The 22,501-nt window shown below is 39.4% G+C and overlaps 2 protein-coding genes across 3 annotated transcripts in view; both read left to right on the top strand.

The window, feature by feature from the left end:
* The first annotated feature begins 1,876 nt into the window (after nucleotides 1–1,876).
* sall3b (spalt-like transcription factor 3b) lies at nucleotides 1,877–11,388 on the top strand. Its single transcript, XM_068332961.1, has 4 exons — nucleotides 1,877–2,683; nucleotides 6,250–9,180; nucleotides 9,285–9,613; nucleotides 10,790–11,388. The coding sequence occupies exons 1-4, from the start codon at nucleotides 2,602–2,604 to the stop codon at nucleotides 11,180–11,182; spliced, it is 3,735 nt and encodes a 1,244-aa protein (XP_068189062.1). The 5' UTR covers nucleotides 1,877–2,601; the 3' UTR covers nucleotides 11,183–11,388.
* A 1,183-nt stretch (nucleotides 11,389–12,571) lies between these two features.
* The window catches only part of atp9b (ATPase phospholipid transporting 9B), a 35,523-nt gene continuing 25,593 nt past the window's right edge, over nucleotides 12,572–22,501 (top strand). Inside the window, exons 1-8 of one of the 2 annotated variants that reach the window (XM_068332968.1) lie at nucleotides 12,580–12,667; nucleotides 13,090–13,147; nucleotides 15,797–15,970; nucleotides 19,040–19,190; nucleotides 20,141–20,254; nucleotides 20,466–20,574; nucleotides 21,260–21,318; nucleotides 21,859–21,910. In XM_068332968.1, coding sequence (XP_068189069.1) covers nucleotides 13,140–13,147; nucleotides 15,797–15,970; nucleotides 19,040–19,190; nucleotides 20,141–20,254; nucleotides 20,466–20,574; nucleotides 21,260–21,318; nucleotides 21,859–21,910 — 667 coding nt within the window. In that variant the 5' untranslated portion in view covers nucleotides 12,580–12,667; nucleotides 13,090–13,139. Of the gene's footprint in view, nucleotides 12,668–13,089; nucleotides 13,148–15,796; nucleotides 15,971–19,039; nucleotides 19,191–20,140; nucleotides 20,255–20,465; nucleotides 20,575–21,259; nucleotides 21,319–21,858; nucleotides 21,911–22,501 lie in introns of both variants that reach the window. The other variant, XM_068332965.1, reaches the window with a different exon arrangement.

Below are 22,501 nucleotides of genomic sequence, written 5' to 3'. Positions count from 1 at the left end.
TTAACATTATGGAATAGTTACATATATTTTATATTTGTTTTACATTACATTGAGCTACATTTAATTAGATTTACAAGTTACATCTGGCTCCTTGAGGACAACCATTATGATGTAGCCCTCAGTAAAAATGAGTTTGACACATGTAAAAGAAAATATAAAAAGAAAAATATGAAAAAAGAAAAGCATGTTAAATTTATCTGCAGAATGAGATTAATTTTAAGGGTCGCAGTGGGTAGCGATGTTACCTCGTAGCAAGAAGGGTCTGGTACAGTTCTTTTCTCCACATGTCTGTGGGGGTTCTCTCTGGGTTCTCCAGCTTCCTCCCACCTCCAAAAACATGCAGTTTATATCGTCTGATCATTCCAAATTGTCATTATGTGTGAGTGTGAATGACGTTCATGTGGTCCTGCAATGAGCTGGCATCTCATCCGGGGTGTACCCCCAACTCTCGCCCACAGCCAACTGAGACAGGCTCCAGAAGACCTGTGACCCTCTAGCATCACAGTCGCAACTCTCTCGTCTACCAGAAAACGGACGGATGTATTTGTAGATCAGTCTGACTCTCCTTGATTTTATTAGCGTGGTTTCATTTCTGCAACATTCACACAAACGTAAAACGTAAGCCACTGTTGAGGAGTCTGAAGACGATTCATTTGTTTTACTGGAAGACGGTCCTAACCCATTTTTTTCTCCAAATAAACAAGTAAAAGAAAAAACAAAACCAAAATAAAATCAGAAGGAAAACAAACTCCACCAAGATTCTTATCTGAGGAAGCCTAATCTGGGATTTGTGAGCTAAAATCCTGTCTCCTGTGTGTTTATTCAAATCAAGTACATGAAATCAGCTAAAAAAAAAAAGTATCTTTTATTTATTATCGAGTGTTTTTATAAGTTTTATTTTATTTGCTATCAATTTCATTTGTTGTTGAAGTAATTTATGATTGCATGTGATTGACTGCGTTCAAATGCAGTTGCTCCTAATGCTAATGTTTCTCCAACAAATTTGCACAATAATTCCAGGGGTTCTTCAGGCTGTGAGAGCAAGCAGCAGACCGAGTCTGAATCTGGAAGAGGTGATGGTCAAGTAGTTGTTAGTTTGATTTTCTTGTGCCGTCGCTGGTTACAAAGAATCAATAATGAATCAAAGAGGGTTGAGTTTCCAGATAAGGGTTCTTGGCCACTCTGGCTATTCATCATAAGTCTGTAGAAACCTGATAGGTCAGAAGAAATTATATTCCAGCAGGAGTGGGTCCTCCTTATCTCTCCATAGCAGGGGAATAGAAGCCATGCCGATCAATACCAGGCTGTTGTGTAGTACTTGCAATTATCAACAGCTGATTCTGCCCTCACTGAGCTGCAGCTTTTAATACCACATAATTACACGTTTTTGACAATACATTGAGAAAGGGATTATTGCTATGGTGAAGTATCCCTTATTCTTTTCTCGGTTTTGGATTACTTACATTATGTAGAAGAAGAGCACCAAATAATAATCCCCAAACAGATTGTATTATATTCCCAGTACTCTATAGATGTAGTGATGAATAAGAGATTCAACTGAAAGCAGGGACCTGTGGTCTGTGACTATGTAAAGCAACCGACACAACCTAAAAACTACAAAAACTCAAGGTGTGTGTGTCTGTCAACACTCTCCCCTCCTCAGACTTCAACTCAGGTGTGTTTTCCCTCAACGCATCACCGACCATCAGTCAATAAGATTTGATTTCCAACATAGAGATATTTTCAATCTATAATGGCGCCAAATTGTGGGAGGTCGTAACAAATGAAGCAAGGGCTCAAACACCTCCTGTGGTATCCTGGCAGTAGCCTATCGCAGTCGGCTGAGGGGAGCCTGCTGATGGGCCGGAGGCGGAGGCAACAAGGAGGGAGCCGGTGCCCGGGACAAACCAGGGAGTCTCACGTCAGACAGCCACCGATCTGAGGTCGGACTCCCAGGCCTGACCCGATCGAGAGCTTTTCGCTTCGGTTTTCTATTTTTTTTACTCAAATCGATTTAACGCGTCGATTGGGGACTTTAGTGGACTCAACAATTATCACACCCTCCTATGGAAGGATAACCTGCGATGGGCTTTACTCCGATGTTTTAGGTCTGCGTCAGGGTTGAGATTCGATCGGGACGCACAGCTTTCCAACCGGAGGACTCTGCCTGAATCTTTTGAAGGAGCAAAGATCTAAATCAACTCCATCCTAAATCAACTCGTTGTGCATCGTTTGTTCGCCGATTTAAACCTCAAGATGCTCACATCAGTTCAGGTCGAACTTTACCGCGGCGGAGCAGCTGGGAGTTGTGCGTAAAAGTTGCCGAAGGCTGCGCAGGAAGTGAACTAATTATTAGTAACCCCCCGCTTCTCATTTCCATATCTGGCTGGATTGGAGCCAATCATCCACCGAAGTGCAAAGAGTCGTTTAAGTATTATCCTTCCTCCATCACAATTACACTGACATGCGCAATCTGCACACGGGCATCACCAGCGGCCACCGTTCGCTTATTTCACCGAAGCCGCTCCGCCTGAAGGGTCCCATTCGCTGCTCGTAGATGAGTCGGCGGAAGGAAGCAACGAGTCTCAGTCCAAGAGCAACATGTCCCGCCGCAAGCAAGCCAAACCGCAGCACCTGAGGTCAGAGGTGGATGCGACGCGGAGCGGACGCATCGGCAGCGATGGTAGGTGTCCGGAGAACGGAGACACTTTGACGGGGTTTGCTTCGTCTGCTGGGGAGAACCCAGAGAACTTTATGTGAAGAACAGATAGGTGACAAAATGTGCCATTATGATGCCAGCTTCATGTCTTTAAGGTGGTAAAACTTTATTTTATATATATAAAAAATAAAAAAAAATTCCAACGATGCATAATTTCAGACTCCTGATTTTAAAGTCATTTGAAAAGTTTATCGTCTTAAATAAAAGTTTATTATACATTTAGATTTTTTTTTATTTTTAGAAACTGTTGAGACGTGACTTACGAATGCTGCTAATTCAAAGCTGTTTTTAAGTTTATTACATTTCAACTTTGAAATAAAACCCCATCAGACATGGGGCTCTTTTACTCCTGTGTGGCTCTAGAATAAAGCAGACGTGTTAAAGTTTTATTTCTGAAAGTTATGTTTGGCTGGAGGCCTTCCTGTCAACTACTATAAACTTCAACGATAAACATTTACACCATTCATCAGGAGAAAATGATCTGAAAATAAAAGGAACACATAACAAAAAACTGTTTGTATTGTGTTGTAAGCAGTGCCAGTTTATATTTTTTCCTAATTCCTGCAGTGCTTTATAACATTTGACTAGTATTCTGTTCAAATTACAATAATAATGTGAAAAACAAAACAGATCAGGCTAAATGGATTTAAACATTAATCTAAGCATATGAAGGTTTTCCCTGGAGTGTATAAAATAATTACAGAAAAATTATCAGCCTTGTACACATTACTTGTAAGATCATATTTCAAATATTGCCAGTCTGTGTTATGTAACACCAGAAGCTTAACATCATTTCTGATATTTTAATATTTCATTAAACAATCTAATTTTCTCGCAATAAGTGTACAAGACAAACCGGCTGTCATTTAAATCTTTTTCAGCGCTAACTCAGAACTAATTTCAGAACCAATCATTTAAAAAAAAGAACTTTTAAACTATGGGATGGGTTTATCCAAACTGGACTGAATTTTTAATGTATTGTTGTCCTGCTGTTTAAATATGATGTAAAATTGTGGATTTAATTCCCACCACGCTTGAGCTGGCAGTTCTTGAATCTTAATTAATTAAATTAATGTAACGTGATTCATATTGTATTACATTATTTATTTTTTTCATCAATATCAACTTTATTCATCAGCCCAAGCCTCTGCAAATTCTCAAAAGCAAAAGGCCTGCAGAAGACCAATCTAGTATTATTAATTAATGTAATCGGCATCACAGCGATGCTCCAGGTTTTTCAGTTTTATCATTTTACTATCGTGTGCATCATTATTATTTGTGGATGCAAAAAGGTGCCGAGTCCAGAAGAGGCCCTTCCACAGCCCTGCATTCAGACGGAGGGCTCTGCCACTCTGAGGTGGGCTTTGATTGAGCTCGCTGACTTAACCTTTGTCAGCCTCACCCTACGAAGGGCAAGTGCTCCAGTCTGGTTCATAATATAATTAGTGCATGTGAACCGTTGACCTCTGCAACCCGGAGGTCACAACGGAGGGACACCAACTCCGGCTGGGTCTGTTTGCTTTTCAGCTGCAGCTTCATGATTATTTTTCTCCTTTCAGCTCCAAACCCTGGTGTGAAGCAGACATAAATCTGTTTTCTGCCCCCAACAATATGGATTGAGTGAGGGTGACATTTCAAAACAAATCTCTATCTGTGTGTTATTATATCTGGAAATATACTCAGAGTTTTAAATCAAAGCTGATCTCTTCTTTGTTTTTTCTGGAGGTAAAATTTACAAAGTGCAGACAAAATCCTGACCTAAAACAGTGGAAGTGTTTTCATGCCTGTGTTTGCTGAATCGCCTTGGTGATCTTCAGACCACCCACCTAGTGGGCCCAGCCACTGATAATTTACTGACGACTTGGACTTTTACAGAGATTTTAGCCACTCAGCTGTGTTAAAATCACTTTTGTTGTCTCAGATGTGAGACGATGTGAAGCTATAGACTACAGTATATTAACAAACTACATGTCTGCATACGTGAAGCTTGCTGTGGGACTGTAATGTCTGATGTCTGTGATTAGCATTAGCACACTCATTTTCAGGTGAAACATAATGACAGTTAGCGCAGCTACACAGTCATTCATGGTAAATGGATTTATGTCATTTACTGTGTTCAAGAACGAAGGGTGCAACATGTAAACCCCCACCAAACACACACACACACACACACACGCACACAAAACCTTAACCCCAGCAATAATTCTGAATCTAAAATATTTTCTTAAAGACTTGTGAAGCTACTGAAAAAGCAAAAAACGAACGTATGACATCAAAATGAATGTGAAGCATTCTAAATAAATTTATATATAAATATAAATATAAAAAAAAAAAAATATATATATATATATATATCTGTATATATATATACGCCTGTATATATATATACACCTGTGTATATATATACACAGTATGTCACAGTAAATTACATTAAAAAAAATATACAAGCAAGTTATGAATAAATACTTTTTATTAGTTTCATATATATTTTATGACACGTATGACACGTTTACTGGACCATTAAATCTGTTATATTATAGATGGAGTTCTACCCCCCCCCCAAAAAAACCAAACAAACAAACAAAGAAACTATCAATATCAGCTGTTATCTTCTGAAAATTGAAAAATGTAATTTTGCTGATCAAAATTTTGAGCAAAATGAGTGTCACACTAAAAACAGTGAGCCTGTCATGTGTTTCATGCTGCTTGGTGCATCCGATGTAAACATATAAATAAACACATAAACGCACCTCAGTTAAAGAAGATGTTGTCAGCTGTCTTCACACAACTCCAGGTCTTTTTTGTAGAGATGACACTCATCCCTGAAATGTTTGAATGCACAGAAAATCAATACACTGTATGGAATTTCATTACCTGTCTGAATGCACAAATGAGAGGTCAGATGACTTTATTGAACTCTATTGATTTTTTTGGAAAGATTATTAACATCTGAAAACAAGGGGGTGTGAGTTTTAAAACATTTTACCGACCACTTTAAAGCCTCATTATTATCATCTGTGTGCTGCATTTTGGAATTGAAAGTGGAATTCAAAAAGGCAATGTATGGAGGATTCTACTAGTAACCAGATGCAAAAATTAAAATAGCTGAGAATTAATTTTTTCAAACAGAAATGACATGTACAATTCTTTTACTTTATTTCTCGTTAGAAGTCAAAACTCAGAGAGCCCTTTGGTTTTTTTTAAGGAGATTCATTGTCAGGACAAAATATATTCGCTACGGTTTTATTGTATATCAATATACTATATACGTTTGTACTGGCAATCTCAAACATTTCTAATCGTCCCTTTGTCACTATTATCTTTTAAAAACCTCCTTGTAATTCAGCCTGACATATCTATTATCTTTGGACATTTAAGGATCTCTTGTGGAATTTTAAGTTCACTTGGTTTGAACAATTTCCACCCATGCAGCAAGAGTTTGGAAAGATGGACGGTCTGCTATGTGTGGAGAGATTAACAGAACGCCAGAACAATAAATTATCAGTGTTGCTTTCTTAATCTCTTTTCAGGCATTGTGGAGAGCATGGAGAGAGAGGAGACCACGGCAGGCGGCCGCAGCCCGGAGGAAACACATGTCTGTGACAAATGTTGTGCTGAGTTCTTCACTTGGACTGAACTGAGTGAACATCAGAAGGTCTGCACCGAGGATCCCTTGGTGCTGATTGTGAAGGACAATGAGGGGATGCCTTTTTCTGAAGAATCTCCTGTCAGACCTTCTCCGGTTCCTAGCGTGGTGTCCAGTGATCTGACGGCAGCGGAGTCCACGGACGCTGGCTTTGAACTGGGAGAGATGCTGGTGACTGACAACGACAGCCTGGATAACGTAGAAGAAGGCGCTGAGCGAGATGAAGCCATGGAGCTTGAGCAATGTCCAAAAGAGAAATACATCTCATCCTCCAGTCCTCATCCTCCAGATTCAAACAGGTCCTGTGCCCCCCATGTGTCAGCTGATATCTACAGCATGCCAAATACGAATGTGACGCTAGAGATCCTTCACAGTACCAGGGTGGCTGTTGCCCAGTTCTCCCAGGGCATCAGTAACTGCGGTATTGGAGGGAAGGCGGCTTCGGCGGCCATCCCTGTGATCCTGGATCACCTGCTAGCACTGCAGAAGCAACAGGTCCACCAACTGCAGCTGATCGAACAGATCTGCAGCCAGGTAGCCGTCATGAACAAACAACCAGTACAGACGGCGTTAAATCCAGTCTCTAGATCCCTGTCCCGGACGCCTAACCCTTTCCCGTCTCAAGTCATCATGCCGCCTTCTGTTTTGCCGCTGTCGGGGACTATGCCCTCAACTATCAATGGACAGGCGGCCGTTTCTTTGTCCTCTGGACTCAGAAAGTCACAAAGTCCCCCCTCACAGACTATATGTGGGCAGTCTCCATTTAGAGATTTAACACATACCTCAGCTTCTTCAGAGAATCCAACCCCTTGTCTTTCCAGCTGCAGCAGCCATGAGCCTCTGTGTAACGAGACAGGAGCCACGTTGCTGCCGCGTTACACAAGCTCACACACCAGCAGCATGAGCTGTTCCCCTAGCCCGCTGTCCCTGGGGCAGAATTGCCTCCTCAGCTCATCCTCCAGCTTGCCATTTCTACCTCAGAGCCCCCCCAGCAGCGTTATTTTCCCCAATCCTTTGGCTAGCATCGCTGCCACCGCTAATGCACTTGACCCTCTCGCAGCCCTGATGAAGCACAGGAAAGGGAAGCTGCCTCACGCGTCTTTGTTCGAAACCAAGCCCAGTCCAGAGGAGCCCTTCTTCAAGCATAAATGCAGGTTCTGTGCCAAAGTGTTTGGCAGCGACAGCGCTCTGCAGATACACCTGCGCTCCCATACGGGAGAGCGACCCTTCAAATGCAACATCTGCGGCAATCGCTTCTCCACAAAAGGGAACTTAAAGGTGCACTTCCAGCGACATAAAGAGAAGTACCCGCATGTTCAGATGAACCCCTACCCAGTGCCAGAATATCTAGACAATGTGCCAACAAGTTCTGGGATTCCCTATGGAATGTCAGTCCCTCCTGAAAAACCTGTGTCCTCATGGCTGGATAGCAAACCTGTTGTAGCAAACCTTCCTGCCACCATTGGTCTTCCACTTTCCTCCAGTAATTCCAGTGTCGGAGGCTCAAATGACCCTGTAAGTGTAACACCATCTGTTAAATCTTCCTACCACCTAGCTCCTTTTGATTGTGTACCTTTATCACCTGACCACAGAGGCGGTGAGGTCCACATCTCTCCTGTTTCAGAGTCTCCACACTCAAACCTTGAGACGGTAGCATTGAATAAAACAGAGGAGTTACACATGCCCCAAAATTGCTCCCTTAGACTGAGAGTAACAGAAGCATCCAGTAGTACAATTCAAACTTTGACCACCACACCTGAACCCATCACCTCTGCATCCCCTGTTTCCAACTCTTCACCCCTCTTGCTTAACTCAGATGAAACCACATTTCCAACTGGGGACCTCCTGGACTCTATGCAAACATCTGAAACCTCAAAGCTCCAGCAGCTGGTGGAGAACATTGACAAAAAGATCACAGACCCCAACCAGTGCATACTATGTCACCGTGTCCTCAGCTGTCAGAGTGCACTAAAAATGCACTATCGCATCCACACTGGGGAGAGGCCCTACAAATGTAAAGTGTGTGGCAGGGCTTTCACCACCAAAGGCAACTTGAAGGCTCACATTGGTGTTCACAGAGAAAATCCACCTGTGCAAGTGGAACATTCATGTCCCATTTGTCAGAAGAAGTTCACCAACGCTGTTGTGTTACAGCAGCACATCCGCCTGCACATGGTCGGGCAGATTCCGGACCCAATTTTGGTGGACGGGCTGCAAGAGATGGATAGCCAGATGTCTGTCAATGAAAGAAACGTTGACAGTCTGAGCAGCAATAGTAATGAACTCACTGATGATATCTCAATGGAGGACGATAATGAGGAAGAGGAAGTTGAAAATCTGGCTAAACCCATAATATTTGCTCGTTATTCTCCTCCTAAGTCATCTGCAGTTGTTTCAAGTATGGCTGCTCTGGAGAACCAAATGATGTCCGACTCTATTGTAAGCCTAACGCACTCCTCGGATGTAAAACCCCTCACAAATGGTTTCAATGACAGCATGCAGCTCAACTCTAAATCCTGTTTATCTGAGAAAATAGTGGAGAACTGCAGCACAAACAACCCAGATGAGTCTGAGTCCTCTTCTTCATCATGTGTACCAGCATCTCCTGTTCAAAGCAACTCAGAGGCCATGGTGGAAAAGCCTGCAGTGGACAACATCAGGCCCCAGGAGCCTTTAGCAGCCTCAGTGAAGAGAGAACAACCCGATTCTCCAATCTCAGCATCAGTGGCCCAGGAGCTGAGAGGAATGCAGGCTGACAAGCTCTGTGTGAAAGAGGAGACTCCTTATGTGCCATTTCAACTGATCCCAGAAAGAGGTACCTGTACCTGAAGTTAAATGTGTTTTCCAACGTTTCTTTTATCTATATAAAGTTTAAATTGTGCAAGAAAATTCACTTCTGTGATTTCCTTTCACCCACAGGTCCAAACATTCCCAGCCTGGCCACTAGCACGTTATCCAGCCTGATTAAGACTGAAGCGAAGGGTCACAATCAAGCAAACAACCCATCTGAGGTGCAGCACCCAGCATTTATCCCTCAGGCTTATGCATCAATTGGCAGCTCAGGGATGACTTCCCTCCCCGGCCCTGTTCCCCCGCGTCGAACACCGAAGCAGCACAACTGCAACGTCTGTGGGAAGAACTTCTCATCAGCCAGTGCCCTGCAGATCCACGAGCGCACACACACTGGAGAGAAACCGTTTGTCTGCACCATCTGTGGCAGAGCGTTTACCACAAAAGGGAATCTGAAGGTAAATTGAGGGTGTTTTCATTTGTTGTCCTGTCAGGATTCAGGCTAATATCTAATGTCAATACATGGCAAACATCTATTTTTGGTGAAATTGCTTCATCTTTACATTGCTTGTTTTGTTTAATATAATATAATATAACATAATAAAATTTAATATAATATAATATAATATAATATAATATAATATAATATAATATAATATAATATAATATAATACAATACAATACAATACAATACAATACAATATAATATAATAATTAATGTAATGTAATATAATATAATAATACATAATACTGTATACTGTAATGTAATATATAACTAGCGGGAACCCGTGGAAATTTCACAATAAAACAATAATATCAGACTTCATACCAAACATATGAAAAGAATAAATAGCTACCTTGTTCTATGGAGCAAGATAGATAGGAAATAATGACTGGGAATGGCATTAGTTCATTTATTTATTTATTTGATAACTAATGACAGGCACCTTTAGCTGATAGCTTTTAACCCACTGAATGTATAGCATACTTTCTGTACACCCCCCCTTTCTTTTTCTTGGCGATTTTCCTTTTGTGCTTGGCACTCATTGGCTGTGGCTAAGTAGTACTTCTCTTATTGTGATGCAATCCTTTCCTCTCTTTCAGTCGGAGTTTCACTCAGAATTCGTTGTCGTTTTCTGTGTCATTCCTGCTGTTTGGACTCTCTGCTCGAAAACATGAAAATTGTTGGAACAGCTATGACACTCTAAAATTATCTTAAATGGGAAGTCCATCTATAGTTATTTCTTCTCCTAACATAGCAGATGCCTTACACCATATTGTTCACGTGATTCCTTCTGGCAGATGTGCCGTGATTGGTTGGGCGCTTGATTGACAGGTAGTGGGTGAAGTTGGTGACAGCGTGAGACTTTTTCAAGAAAACCTATTCAAATATATAGGTGGGGAGATATAATATAATATAATATAATATAATATAATATAATATAATATAATATAATATAATATAATATAATATAATATAATACAATGTAATAGAATTAAAATTTTGCTAATTAAGTGTAATATTTTTTGCTGTAAATGTACTTGGCCTTCAAAAACTGAACTTTTAAACTCAGATAAACATGAAACGTCTATTTGTATGTATTTTCAATCCTATCTTTCCTCTTTTACATCAGGTGCATATGGGAACTCACATGTGGAACAATGCACCAGCCAGAAGAGGCCGGAGGCTGTCGGTAGAGAACCCAATGGCTCTGCTGGGTGGAGAAGCTGTGAAGTTTGGAGAGATGTTTCAGAAGGACTTGACAGCTCGAGCGATGAATGTAGACCCTGGCTTTTGGAACCGCTATGCGACTGCTATTGCTAGCAGCCTGGCCACGAAGAACAATGAGATCTCGGTGATTCAGAACAGAGGCATCTCCCAGCTTCACCCTCTGGCTGTAGGCATGGACAGACTTACCACCACAGGAAACCCAATAACCAGTCGAACCAAGACCGGCATGGACCTGGGGAATAATAGGCATTTTTCTATGCTGATTGATGACAGCAAAGAAATTGGAATTAATTGAGGAAAAAACCTGAACAGTGACTGAAAACTTATGCAATCAATTATGAACATTAAATATTTGTGAAACACATTGGTTGATCTGATGCATTATATATAGAGTTAAAAAAGAACTTTTAATGAAATGACAAGAGAATAGTCGGTTCTTCATGTTTGCTGACATTTGTCAATGTTGTTTTTCTATACATTAAATGAGTTGTTTGATTTGTACCTGAGAATCCCTGAGGTTTAAGAAGGTATGGTTGCTCTGAACAAAGATGCATATGTTCAAATCAATAATGCAAAGGCTCTGCTATCTCCTCCAGAAGGCTGCCCAACACTGACAGCTGGTGCAAAGCACAACACATGGTCAAAAATACCAACAATAATCAGTTGCAATGAGAAACTGTCATTTTTAAACAGCACTTGGACCTAATAAAAAACTAGAACAAACAGTCTGTATGTTCAATTCACCACTTCTGTCTGTTTAAACAAGAAAAGAGTTCACTTGTTTGGGAGTTATTTCAAATTTTTGCAGAAATTAGGTTTCAGCGAAAAGTTTTAAAACACTAAGACAAAATTAAAAACATTTAAATTATTAGCAACTCCATATATAATTTATCTTGTGCATCGTGGAAGCAAATTACTATTTTTTTTCATAAACTACTCAAAGAAAAAATAATTCCTTTTAAAACTGCGTCACCTTTGTTATTATAGCTTTTGGCAGCAGTCATACCAAACAGAAGTTCCATTACATATTATCAATCAACAAGAGCAACTATAATAAAAAAAATTGTGAATGTAAGTTAGATGAATTTTTGTGTCTCTTTGCATTAACCATTGTTATACAGGATAGCATAGTGCGCCCCCCCCCGTCCTGTCTCCATTTATTATAACCAAATCAAATATGGAATGTCTAATTAATCTTAGTTCCTGTGCAAATTATTGCTACAAATAATTTGAGACACATTCAAATTAAATAAAGTGAGACAGGTGATCATCCTTAAACGTGTTCATAAGAAATTGATGGGAAGTTACAAGAATACGGGTATTTGAAGTGTAGTTTGAAACAGACTCAGTTCGTTTAAATAAGTAAAGACAATTTATGTGACTTTAAATGACTCTTACTTGGACTCCAGAAAGCCGTAAACGTAAAGATTTACATTAAAAGGGGTCTCCTTTTGAGAAGATTTTACATTATTTAATAATTATTTTGTTTTATAAACTTAACCAAAATCTGAGCTATCCTGCAGGGGCTTAATATGAGGAAAATGAAAAGTACTCCTTACATTCTTACAAACTTGACAGCTTGCAAAAGGTTCGAATTTACGTTACATGACATAGTTGTAACAATTTCTGAGGTACTTGAATGTAACACAAAAACCCAGCCCCTTTTGGTGACGTCAGCGTAAAGGTACTGCCCAGCCAAGATGGCTGACAGCATCCCCTTAAATCCGATGCGAAAGATCCCGAGGATAAGACCACATTACAACTCCGCCAGACTTTCAAGGTATGGCGAGCAGTCTGTTAGTTCTTCTGGTTACATTCTGGAAAAATGATAATTAAAGACGGTTTACAATTTGCCGTCTCGCTTGGTGACGGGGTCCCTATCGCTGTGCTTCGAGGCTGTTAGCTTGTTTTGCTAGCATTGCTTCTGACAGCTCCTTATGTCTGACAGCTAACTTCTGGACTTGCTCATGCTAGCATCCATAAAGCTAAATAATCGGCTGATGTACATTTTATTTATTGCTGAATTCTTGGTGCTGGTTAGCATTGGTTAGTGACATATAAGCTGTAAGTTGACCACTGCGCTACTTACTCCCTACTGACATTTAACAGCTTTTCTGTTTCCTTCTCAACCAACTTCATTACATGTCATAACATTATTGTTTCATTATGTAGCTATCATTCATAAGCTTGTTCATTTTTCAGACTGGACGAGGATGAGCTTATAAGGAATGGACAGGAAGTGAACTAGTCGCATGATCAGGTACTTTAAGACAAGCAGTAGGTTGTTATTGTTTACTTATGTATGATATATGCCTGACAGTAAATATATATACCACAATTAGCATGGAATGCAAGAGGTTTTTCTTGAATTGTGTTTGTCTTTAATTATAATTTCTTGAAATTTGAGTCACAAGGGAATTGCCTCTCCCATTCTTCAAACAGTAAAATTCACATGACTGTTTATTGGACCGGATACGAACCAGTTTGACTTCATTATGGACGTCAGGCTGCAGAACAGTGACTTTGAAGATGTTAAAGCTACCCTGACAAATGAAGTTATTGTTAGCTGTAATACCTGCAAGCGACAAAGATCAGATTTTTTTTTTTTAACAATCTGGTCCACATTCAAGGCTTAAAACTAAATTAATCATAAGTGACAGTTTTGTCATAAGGAGCTGCTAGTATATGTTGTTGGCAAGTTCCAATAATGTTTGAAAAGATCTAATGAACTACAATGAAAAGTTCCTTATGACTTATGCATTGCTTCAAGCATACTTGTTGCTGAAGTCAAAGCCTCATAAGATGATCTGGACATTCAGAATTAGATCAATCAAAATCAGTTAAAACACACTCATTAATTCCGAACTAAGCAAATTAAAAAATTCTCACATTTTGTCTATCTTGAAATGCCAAGTACTGAATAAATAAAACTTATTTTAGAGAGGGCATGTAAGTTATTCATTCACTATGTGTCTTCTTGAAACCAAGCATTTTTGGTTCATAAGTAACTAAATGACAACTGGAGCTGAAAACGGAAGCCAAAAACTGCCTCTCCTCACCCGTCTACTTCAAACTGATTCCACTTTGTGCTCAGCTTAAATAAATAACCACAAAATCTGCCTGCTGCAAAACACTTTGCTACACTCCCTACAGCTTATTGTTCTTTTCATGACAAATACACGGTCAGATTATATTTAACTCATTTAAATTATTTTATAGAATGAAGTTGTTTAAAATTGTGTGGTCATTTTGAGGGACAGCTAGCTGCCTGCTGTCTGCTTGGCATCGCCGCGACCAATGCTTATTCATAGGTGTGTTTGTGTGAATCGTGCCAAGTAGAAATATTTTACCTGAGTACCAGATAAAAATAATAATAGAATGTATTAACAAAACCATCTAAAAAGTCTTTGCTTCACCTCTTTATTTTTTGATTTACTGGCAGTCAAGCTCTGCCACGATGGCTGCAGCTGTAGCCAATGTCGGGAAGTTTTCAACTACAGTACTCACAATGAGATATGAGTGATGTGGACTGTCTCTGTTATATTCAATTTATGCTGATAACAGCTATGGGTGGCTGATTAACCTTCACCTTGCTGATGAAGGTACAACACACCACATTGAACAACCTTGTCTGTCATGAGGTCTGAACTGTCATACTCCATTGTTACCCACCAGCACTTCACAGCCATCTTCATAACCATGTTTTTACCATTGACATTATCTCAGACAGCTTGTGTAGTTCGGTGGAATTTACAGTTTTAGCAGGATTTATTAGGCCTGTGGCTGTTCCTCTTTATATCAATAACATGTGCTTTATTGTTCTTGTTTTAGTTGCCTTTTTTACCATAAAGTAAGACAATCAAAAGGCTGACGACAAATGAATGAAATGCTGAAATCACTGCTATCTAGTAGCAGGTAGTTTAAATGCAGCACAAAATCAGTCACTTTCAGGATTCCTTGCACATTAATTCAAATTAATTTACTGTTAATTGAAAATCATAACAGTGTTTCAGAGAATCAATGCCATCTGTTACTTTTCCTGCAAATCAGGTCGAGCATGTGGAATACATACAGGTGAGAAAAATGTTAGTGGATGATATTTATATAGATAAAGAATAGCATGGACCTAAAAACTGTCCAACATGATGGGAATGGTCTGGATTAGACTGTAACCCAGAAAGTAGATGGGAGTAAATCAGTGGTTTGGAGAGGAATGTTGATGTTGAGAGTTCACTGTGACTTGATAACTCACACTGAACACTATTAGTACCCATATGTTAAGAGTTTTCAATCAAGATTCTGAACTGATGAAGTGCGTTGCACTTGCAGTTTTGTTGAGGTGTTCATGATGTCTGCAACCAACTTGTGTTCCGGTGTGTGTTTAGTGATCATCCAGTATGAAGCAAGTTCTTTATCTGAGTGGTCAGAGTGAAACTCGTTTTTTCAGGGGAGTGAGTTCAAGATGTCGTATAAAGATTTTTCCCTGTTTTGCCACAGACTCTTTTGCTTCTATAGAGGGGCCTCATGAATAAGACATAATGCGTCTTTGAGGAGTGTTTCCAGTGTGTCTTTACAGTGTGAATGGGAGACACACTCTACAGTACTCAATGATCGAAGACCTGAGCTGTATTGTTAGTTTTCCACCACATCTGGTGCTACAGGGAGAATTTTTTTTCTCCTTATTATTCAACTAAGTACAAAATGTGGGTAGTTGACCACACAGGCTGTATGTCAGTCACACAGCCTCTAATTAAGCCTGTTTCATATTCTGGGTTTATAATTCCAAATGTAATTTCTATATTCTTAAATGGAAAGCCATCATGAGAAAGCATAATACACAGAAAATGTTACAAGACCTCTTTCAACATTTCTTTATTTGACTGCCTTTTTTTTGACTTCATCTTCCCAGATACTCTCTTGACGATGAGCCCTCTAACCTGGATGAGATGCCTCTGATGATGTCAGAGGAGGGCTTTGAGAATGATGAAAGCAACTATCAAACGCTGCCCCGGGCCAGAGTCAACCAGAAACAGAGAGGCCTCAGCTGGTTCCTAATGGGAGGCTGGAGAGTCCTCTGTGGCAGGTATTCCTACACCAGGGGTGTCCCCTGCCTGCTGAGGACAGATCTGGGATCTGAGCCCCCAAACCTTATTTTCTATTAGTGATAGTAACTAATATTAAGAAGATGAATGATATAGCACGATAAAACAAAATCATTATAAAAAGATACAAAAGAAAACTGCAACAATGGGACTGGTCCATGTCTGGTCACGTCACCAGTTCATGTTGAACGGCTATAAACATTGTTTTTAATTATGTTTTCAATGAGCCTCCATCTGCTAAACTCGAGTGGATGGAAGCTTGTTAAAAACAAGTTTCACTTTAGTCACTACAGTGACCTAAAACCTTGTAAATTTAGTTGAAGATTACATTTAAGAATAAGACATCGCTGTTCAGTTTGAAGCTTCCCATGATCTACATTTGGCCCAGTGTTCCCAGTTTTTTATCCTCTTCGACTGCATTTTTTTTGCTGTTGGTCATGAGGCTTTGTCTTATAACACCTCATAACTGATTTTTCCATTCAACTTGGGTGATTCAGTCACGAAGAGATAGCTGAGTCTAACACAATGATGCAATTCTCTGTTTACAACATGTACATCAGGACATCATGTGGACAACAAAATATTTTCCGAATTCAAAAGAAGACCCAAACAATTAGACCAAGCTGACCATTATTCTTTTTAGCCTTTGGGCTTTTCCACAGAAGTTCCCTGTCTTTTCTGTGTTTTGTACAATTTCTAAAATTTCACTTTTATCAGTAATAGAAAAAGGGGTCTTTGAGAAAAATTTGTTGAAATGAGAAAATCAGTTGAGATGCTGATGCGTGTTTAAAAGCACTTTAAACAGATGCAGATCAGTGCAAAGATTTACTGACTGACACATGACTCAAATACTCCTGACATTTGAGTAATTTTGGTCACTAGTTCAGAGATGTAATCACTTGAAATGGGCAGTGTGAACTATCGTGTGCCTCTTGCTTTGGTCTGAACATTTTCTTCATGTAATTTCTATTACATTTCTTCAATATTATGTAATGTGTTGTCATAGAGAAACTCTCTTGTTGTTGTGGTGACTGCGTTTGTGTTGTGAGCTCATGTAGACTCTCATGCTTTTTATTATTCTGTTAGTGTATGTGTAATGTACCTGTATGATGTCGGAGAGCGATCAGTTTGGATTTCAAACGCACCGGTAGTTGAGCATGAAATGCAAAGAGAGGATAAGGGCGTGTTTTTGGTCGAGTTCCTCGACGCGCACCATCAGTCCAAAAAGATCTTCAGGTCAAACACAATGCTGTGGTTTATCTGCATAATGATTCATTTGACAGCCTGTGTCCCATGAAGATGTTCTTTTGGGTTTATTTGAGTATGTCTGAACACTGAAGTTTAACATTTACAGACATGTAAAAATGCATTTAATTCAAAATTATAATAATTATAGTAGTAATAATAATAATAATAATAATAATAATAAGTTATTATGGCTGCAACCTCTGTGCAGATGGAGTTGAAGCTGCATATTGATCCCCCTCCCCATTCCCTCCACTAATGAACAAATTGGATTTTTCACAGCTGACCAGTTTGATGCTTTCCAGTAATTTTATGTGTGTTTAGTGTGGGATTATAAAACACAAATAATTCACACTGAATAAGCCCTGATTGTTCAAATGGCATATTATTTAAATAGTATTCATTTGCTCAAATAATGGTTGCTATGAAAGTGAACTGGGAGTGCACAGAGACAGAGATCATCAAGGCCAATGCAAACAAGGCTTTTTACCAAAGTTGATTTATTTAGTTTTATGCCAACTTGCTTAAAAAGTGGAAAAGCCAAGTTGATCAGCATGACAGTGTACACTGACACTCTGTCCTCTTTCCCTCCCAGGTGCCAGTTTAGGTCATGCTCCCATCGAGCTGCTCTCATTCTAATTTACCCCCACGCTACGCCTCTGTTTGTATTTGATATCAGATATGCTAGATAAGCCCCAATGTAGTCATTAGGAGTTTGATAGAAAGTCAAATATTTTTAAAAAAAGTAATTCTGCAATCCATCTCTTCCACCTAATCTCTTCTTGGAACAACGATAATATCACAGTAATAAAATAGGTACACAGTAAAGAAAACTGCTCTTTGCATAGAAGAAAGAGTCAACATTAGGAAAAACTAACAAGTAAGGAAGGACAAATTCATATATTCTGCCGTACTGCACGTTTTCTACTGGCATGCACCATGTTTGATCACTGCCTTTAAAAAGTTCCTCCCATGGCGTTTGCAGGAGAATCCCTCACGGAGAAACTAAGCTTTTCAGATTATTGATTTAGCTGAAAGTGAAGAACTCCCTCACTACACAGGAAGTAAAAGTGACTTGTCTATGAACAGTGGCAAAAGAAACCTTGAAATTGTAAATATCATTAACGACACTGATTGTAGATAACAAACAGCATTGTGGAATGCAGTAGATCACGGCCGTGAAACTCAGTCGCCACAATTAATTGAACGGCTGAAGGAAATATGGAGGTTAAATTGTGAAATCTAGATATCTATAAAAACATACTGTAGTATGGAGGAAAGAATTATTTGCATTTGGACAAAAAACATGAATGTTACAAATGAGATGAGAGGCATGATTTGTTTTTGCTCACAGTCTTTAAGAAAGTTTTATGTTTGAAGTTTTATAAAGTGTGTTACGTACGTATTAGGCAAATTCCCCTACTAAAGTATTCCTACTACTACAACTCTGATCAAGTGTCATATACTGTATGTCATCGAATTAGTTAAAGGGTTAGTTAATTGTTACAAATTTTATGTCAAACATATGAAGATGGATTCATTTATTTTTATTAACAAGTAAAAGGTAATCATTTCTTGAGCAGCTTAACCAGTGGAACAGCCACTGGGAGCAAACCGAGGTTCAGTATCTCACACACTTGGTCCCGTAGACTGCTTGGTTGGAGATTGAACCACCGACATCTCTACAAGTGCACGACTGCTCCATCTCTTGTGCCTCTGAAAATGTGGATTAATTGATAATGAAACGGATAAATGCAAACCTAAATTGTTTTCAATGGATCATTTTGACCTCTTCCCCCCGTCAGCTGCTGTGACTGCCTGGTCCACGTATGTCGGAGGAAGAAGGAGCTGAAGGCCAGGACGGTGTGGCTTGGCTACCCAGAGAAATGTGAAGAGAAGTTCCCCAAAAATAGCATCAAAAACCAGAAGTACAACGTCTTCACCTTTGTTCCTGGGGTGAGTGGGATTTGAGAAGACAACCAAACGCCTCTGCTCACTCTGGTATTTTGTTTATGTAACTGATTTTACGGTTCATGATCTGATCTTTGTTTTAAACGAGTTATATGTCATTAACTTTTATTATCACTACAGTTCATCCTTTCATTTGAAACATTCCCGTCTCTGTACAGATTAATGTCACGTAAAACGACATAGCATCCACTGTTAACTGCTCTGTCATTAGATTAAGGGGTTTGCACTGTAGGGGTCATTAGACATTCATCAGACTTACTTATTAAAAACCAAATGGCTCCATGATTAAGAGGGCTGCCTTAAGCCCAGCCCATAAAATGTCAACTGTCTTTTAGAGAAGTAGAATTTCTCATCGACGTGAAACAAAACAGGTCTTCCTTTTCTCTCCACTTTGAATTATTAAATACACACAAATTGACTTTAGCAGTGTGCATTTTTCCCTAAAGGTCAGGGGGTTCATTAACTGAAGAGCATCGTCCATTGATCCCATTGTCTCTGATAATCTGTGACTAGATGCTTGTCTCTCATTATTGCAAACATTATTCAAAATTTGACCTTAAAAAAAAATCAGATGCTGAGGGATCCCTGTTGATGGATTGCCCATTAGCAAAGAGCCCTCAGTCATAGGTGGCTCTTTAGTGTGTTTGAATCACCAAAGTTTACTTCCTGTTCTGTTGTCATCATCGGACTGCGTTATTATTCTTCACCAACTGGCTTTACATGAGGTTTCCATGCCAGCTGAATCCATTACCTTAAATCCTTTCCATTTAGGCAACATAAACTCTGCAGCATTAACACGTCTTTTCATTGCTGGAGCATGTAATCTGTCTCTCTCTGTGGCCTCCATCGCCTTTCTCAACCATCATCATCATCCTTTATTCTCATGGCTTAAAACATCACTCACCTGTACTTTCTTGTCGTCTTTTCCCACCCAGGTTCTCTACCAGCAGTTCAAGTTCTTTCTCAATCTATACTTCCTTGTGGTGGCCTGTTCCCAGTTCGTGCCATCGCTGAAAATAGGATATTTGTACACATATTGGGCACCTTTGGTAAATACACTCCAGCATTTACACTGTAATGAATTTACTAGACCTTTATTCAAGATAATACTAGTCTGACTGGGTTATTATTGTAGATAATACTAGAGTTTGCTGTCAGTGAGGAACTATTCTAAAAAATACTGACTGTGTAACATGAGTTTTGGGTGACTGAAGCTTTGTAAACAGTTTGACTGATCTGTTCTGTCATTTTGTCACTCAGGCTTTTGTGTTAACCGTTACAATAATGCGAGAAGCAGTGGATGAAGTGCGACGCTACCGGCGTGACAAAGAGATGAATTCTCAGCTCTACAGCAAGCTGACAGTACGAGGTCAGTGAGAGGATTGGTGGAAATCTATCTGCGCTCCACCTCATGCCTGTAAATGTTTGCTGACATTATGATAAAGGATATTCCAGTGTATAGCTCTGCCCATGCAATTAAGAGACAGCACTCCACTTTGAACAGCCGTTCATCTCTCTGTAATTGCATTGATTTTTCTTTCTCAGTTTCTAAAGACTGTATGATTCAGGAGCAATCCCTTTGTTGAATGTGTGGTAAAATCCTCCTGTGTGATATCTGTGACCACACTCCGTGCGCTCATGTGCTGCTTTTACACGCTTAATGGCAGCTCGCAAGCCCAGAGGAAGAAGGCTTGTAACAGATATTGAGGCAGTGCTAACTGAGAGTGACCCTATGTGCCATTGTTTTACTGACTCTCCCAGACCAGAGATGAAAACAGTAATCTGTCGCATTATCATGGGTGAGGTAATCAATCCGTTAGAGGGGTGAGAAAGAGAGAAGAGCAGCAGCGAGAAGTGGGCCGTGGTTTGAGGCGTCAGCATCATTTTCAAAGCACAGAAATTAATACCTGTTTAGTCGTTCATACCTGTTTAAAAATTAACAGAATGTCTTAAAAACTGAGAGTCTGAACAATCCTTTCAGTAACTTAAGTATTGCTGCTTTTTTTTAAACATTTTTTTTACATTTTCTTTTATTCATCCCTTTTTCCTCCTAGGTAAAGTTCAAGTGAAGAGTTCCGACATACAAGTTGGAGACATGATCATTGTTGAGAAGGTAAAGCTTTAGTGTTAACTGTGCACGAGTTTACATATATTGTATTTACATTCACAAGGATTCATTCCGAGATGAAAGTCACTGTTAAAAAGAACCTTTCAATATGTGAATGCCTTTTTATTAACTTAAGTAATGACATAGTAGAGCAGTTTATTCATCAGAAAGTGTTCTTTTAGAATATGTTTGACATATTTTGTGTATCTTGTTAATATTTATTTCCATTAGTTTGGTTAACAAAATTTGAGTTCATACGTTTTGTTGTCTGCATTAATTTAGCAAATGTTTCCTGCATGCTTTCACGACTGTTAGTTTTAGTCAATGCATATATTTCTTGCTAGAGATTTTTTCACGTCCAACGGGAGGAAAACATGGAACACAGGATTGTATAAAACACCCAATTAGGTTTCAGCTCAAACATGAAAATAATTACAGTTCTGTTGTCGCCTGTGAGACGGACTTCAAAAACTCTTTCTTTCATCCTTTTGTCAGGGAGTTGATCTTGTTGAATTAATCAGTTTCACTTCTTGTGTCTTTTTGTAGAACCAAAGGATTCCTGCAGACATGATATTCTTGAGAACATCAGAGAAAAATGGTGAGCAGATGAAGCTATGGTAACTTTATCAATGTGTACCAGGACGATACTAAAAATCACCAGCAACAAAATTCCACCTGAGCTGATGGAGATTCTAAAAATAGAGAAATTATCTCTATTCAAGAAGAATAAATAATAGCAGTATAAATGCAAAGCACATGTAAAATAAATGGGGCCATTCATCTAAGTTTTGTCTGCTCCATGTCACTTCAGCAAACTGAGTCAAGATCATTTGGGTGAGAACGTGACTATTCTCCACAGTTGCAATTCTCTGACATCATCTGAGCACGGCAGCAAGTGATTCATATGATTTATGTCACATTCTTCCTGTGACTGATGATGTAAATTCCAATTAATCAATGAGCTGCATCAGATCCCGGATCTCTTTTGAGGGGCATCGGGAGGAAATGTTCTGAGGACTTCATTTCCATCAATCTTTGATGTGCCAATAATCTTGTCAGGGAGTTATTGATGTCTTTACGCCTCTAGCGCACACACACATACATAAACACACCTTTATCTTTCACAGATATAGTCTCATATACTTTGTCTTTCACACCCACGTTTCTCGGAGAGGTCATGTGAGGAACT

The sequence above is a fragment of the Antennarius striatus genome, chromosome 14 (genome assembly GCF_040054535.1).
Source record: "Antennarius striatus isolate MH-2024 chromosome 14, ASM4005453v1, whole genome shotgun sequence".
NCBI classification, from domain to species: domain Eukaryota; kingdom Metazoa; phylum Chordata; class Actinopteri; order Lophiiformes; family Antennariidae; genus Antennarius; species Antennarius striatus.
The sequence above is the reverse complement of the archived record's forward strand: the minus strand, read 5'-3'. Positions and strand labels throughout refer to the sequence as shown.

Excerpts from the sequence above, each read along its gene's own strand:
- sall3b (XM_068332961.1), top strand. The coding sequence starts at position 2,602 with ATGTCCCGCCGCAAGCAAGCCAAACCGCAGCACCTGAGGTCAGAGGTG. Across the intron at positions 2,684-6,249 it reads CGGACGCATCGGCAGCGATG|GCATTGTGGAGAGCATGGAG; the intron begins GTAGGTGTCCGG and ends ATCTCTTTTCAG. Across the intron at positions 9,614-10,789 it reads CCACAAAAGGGAATCTGAAG|GTGCATATGGGAACTCACAT; the intron begins GTAAATTGAGGG and ends CTTTTACATCAG.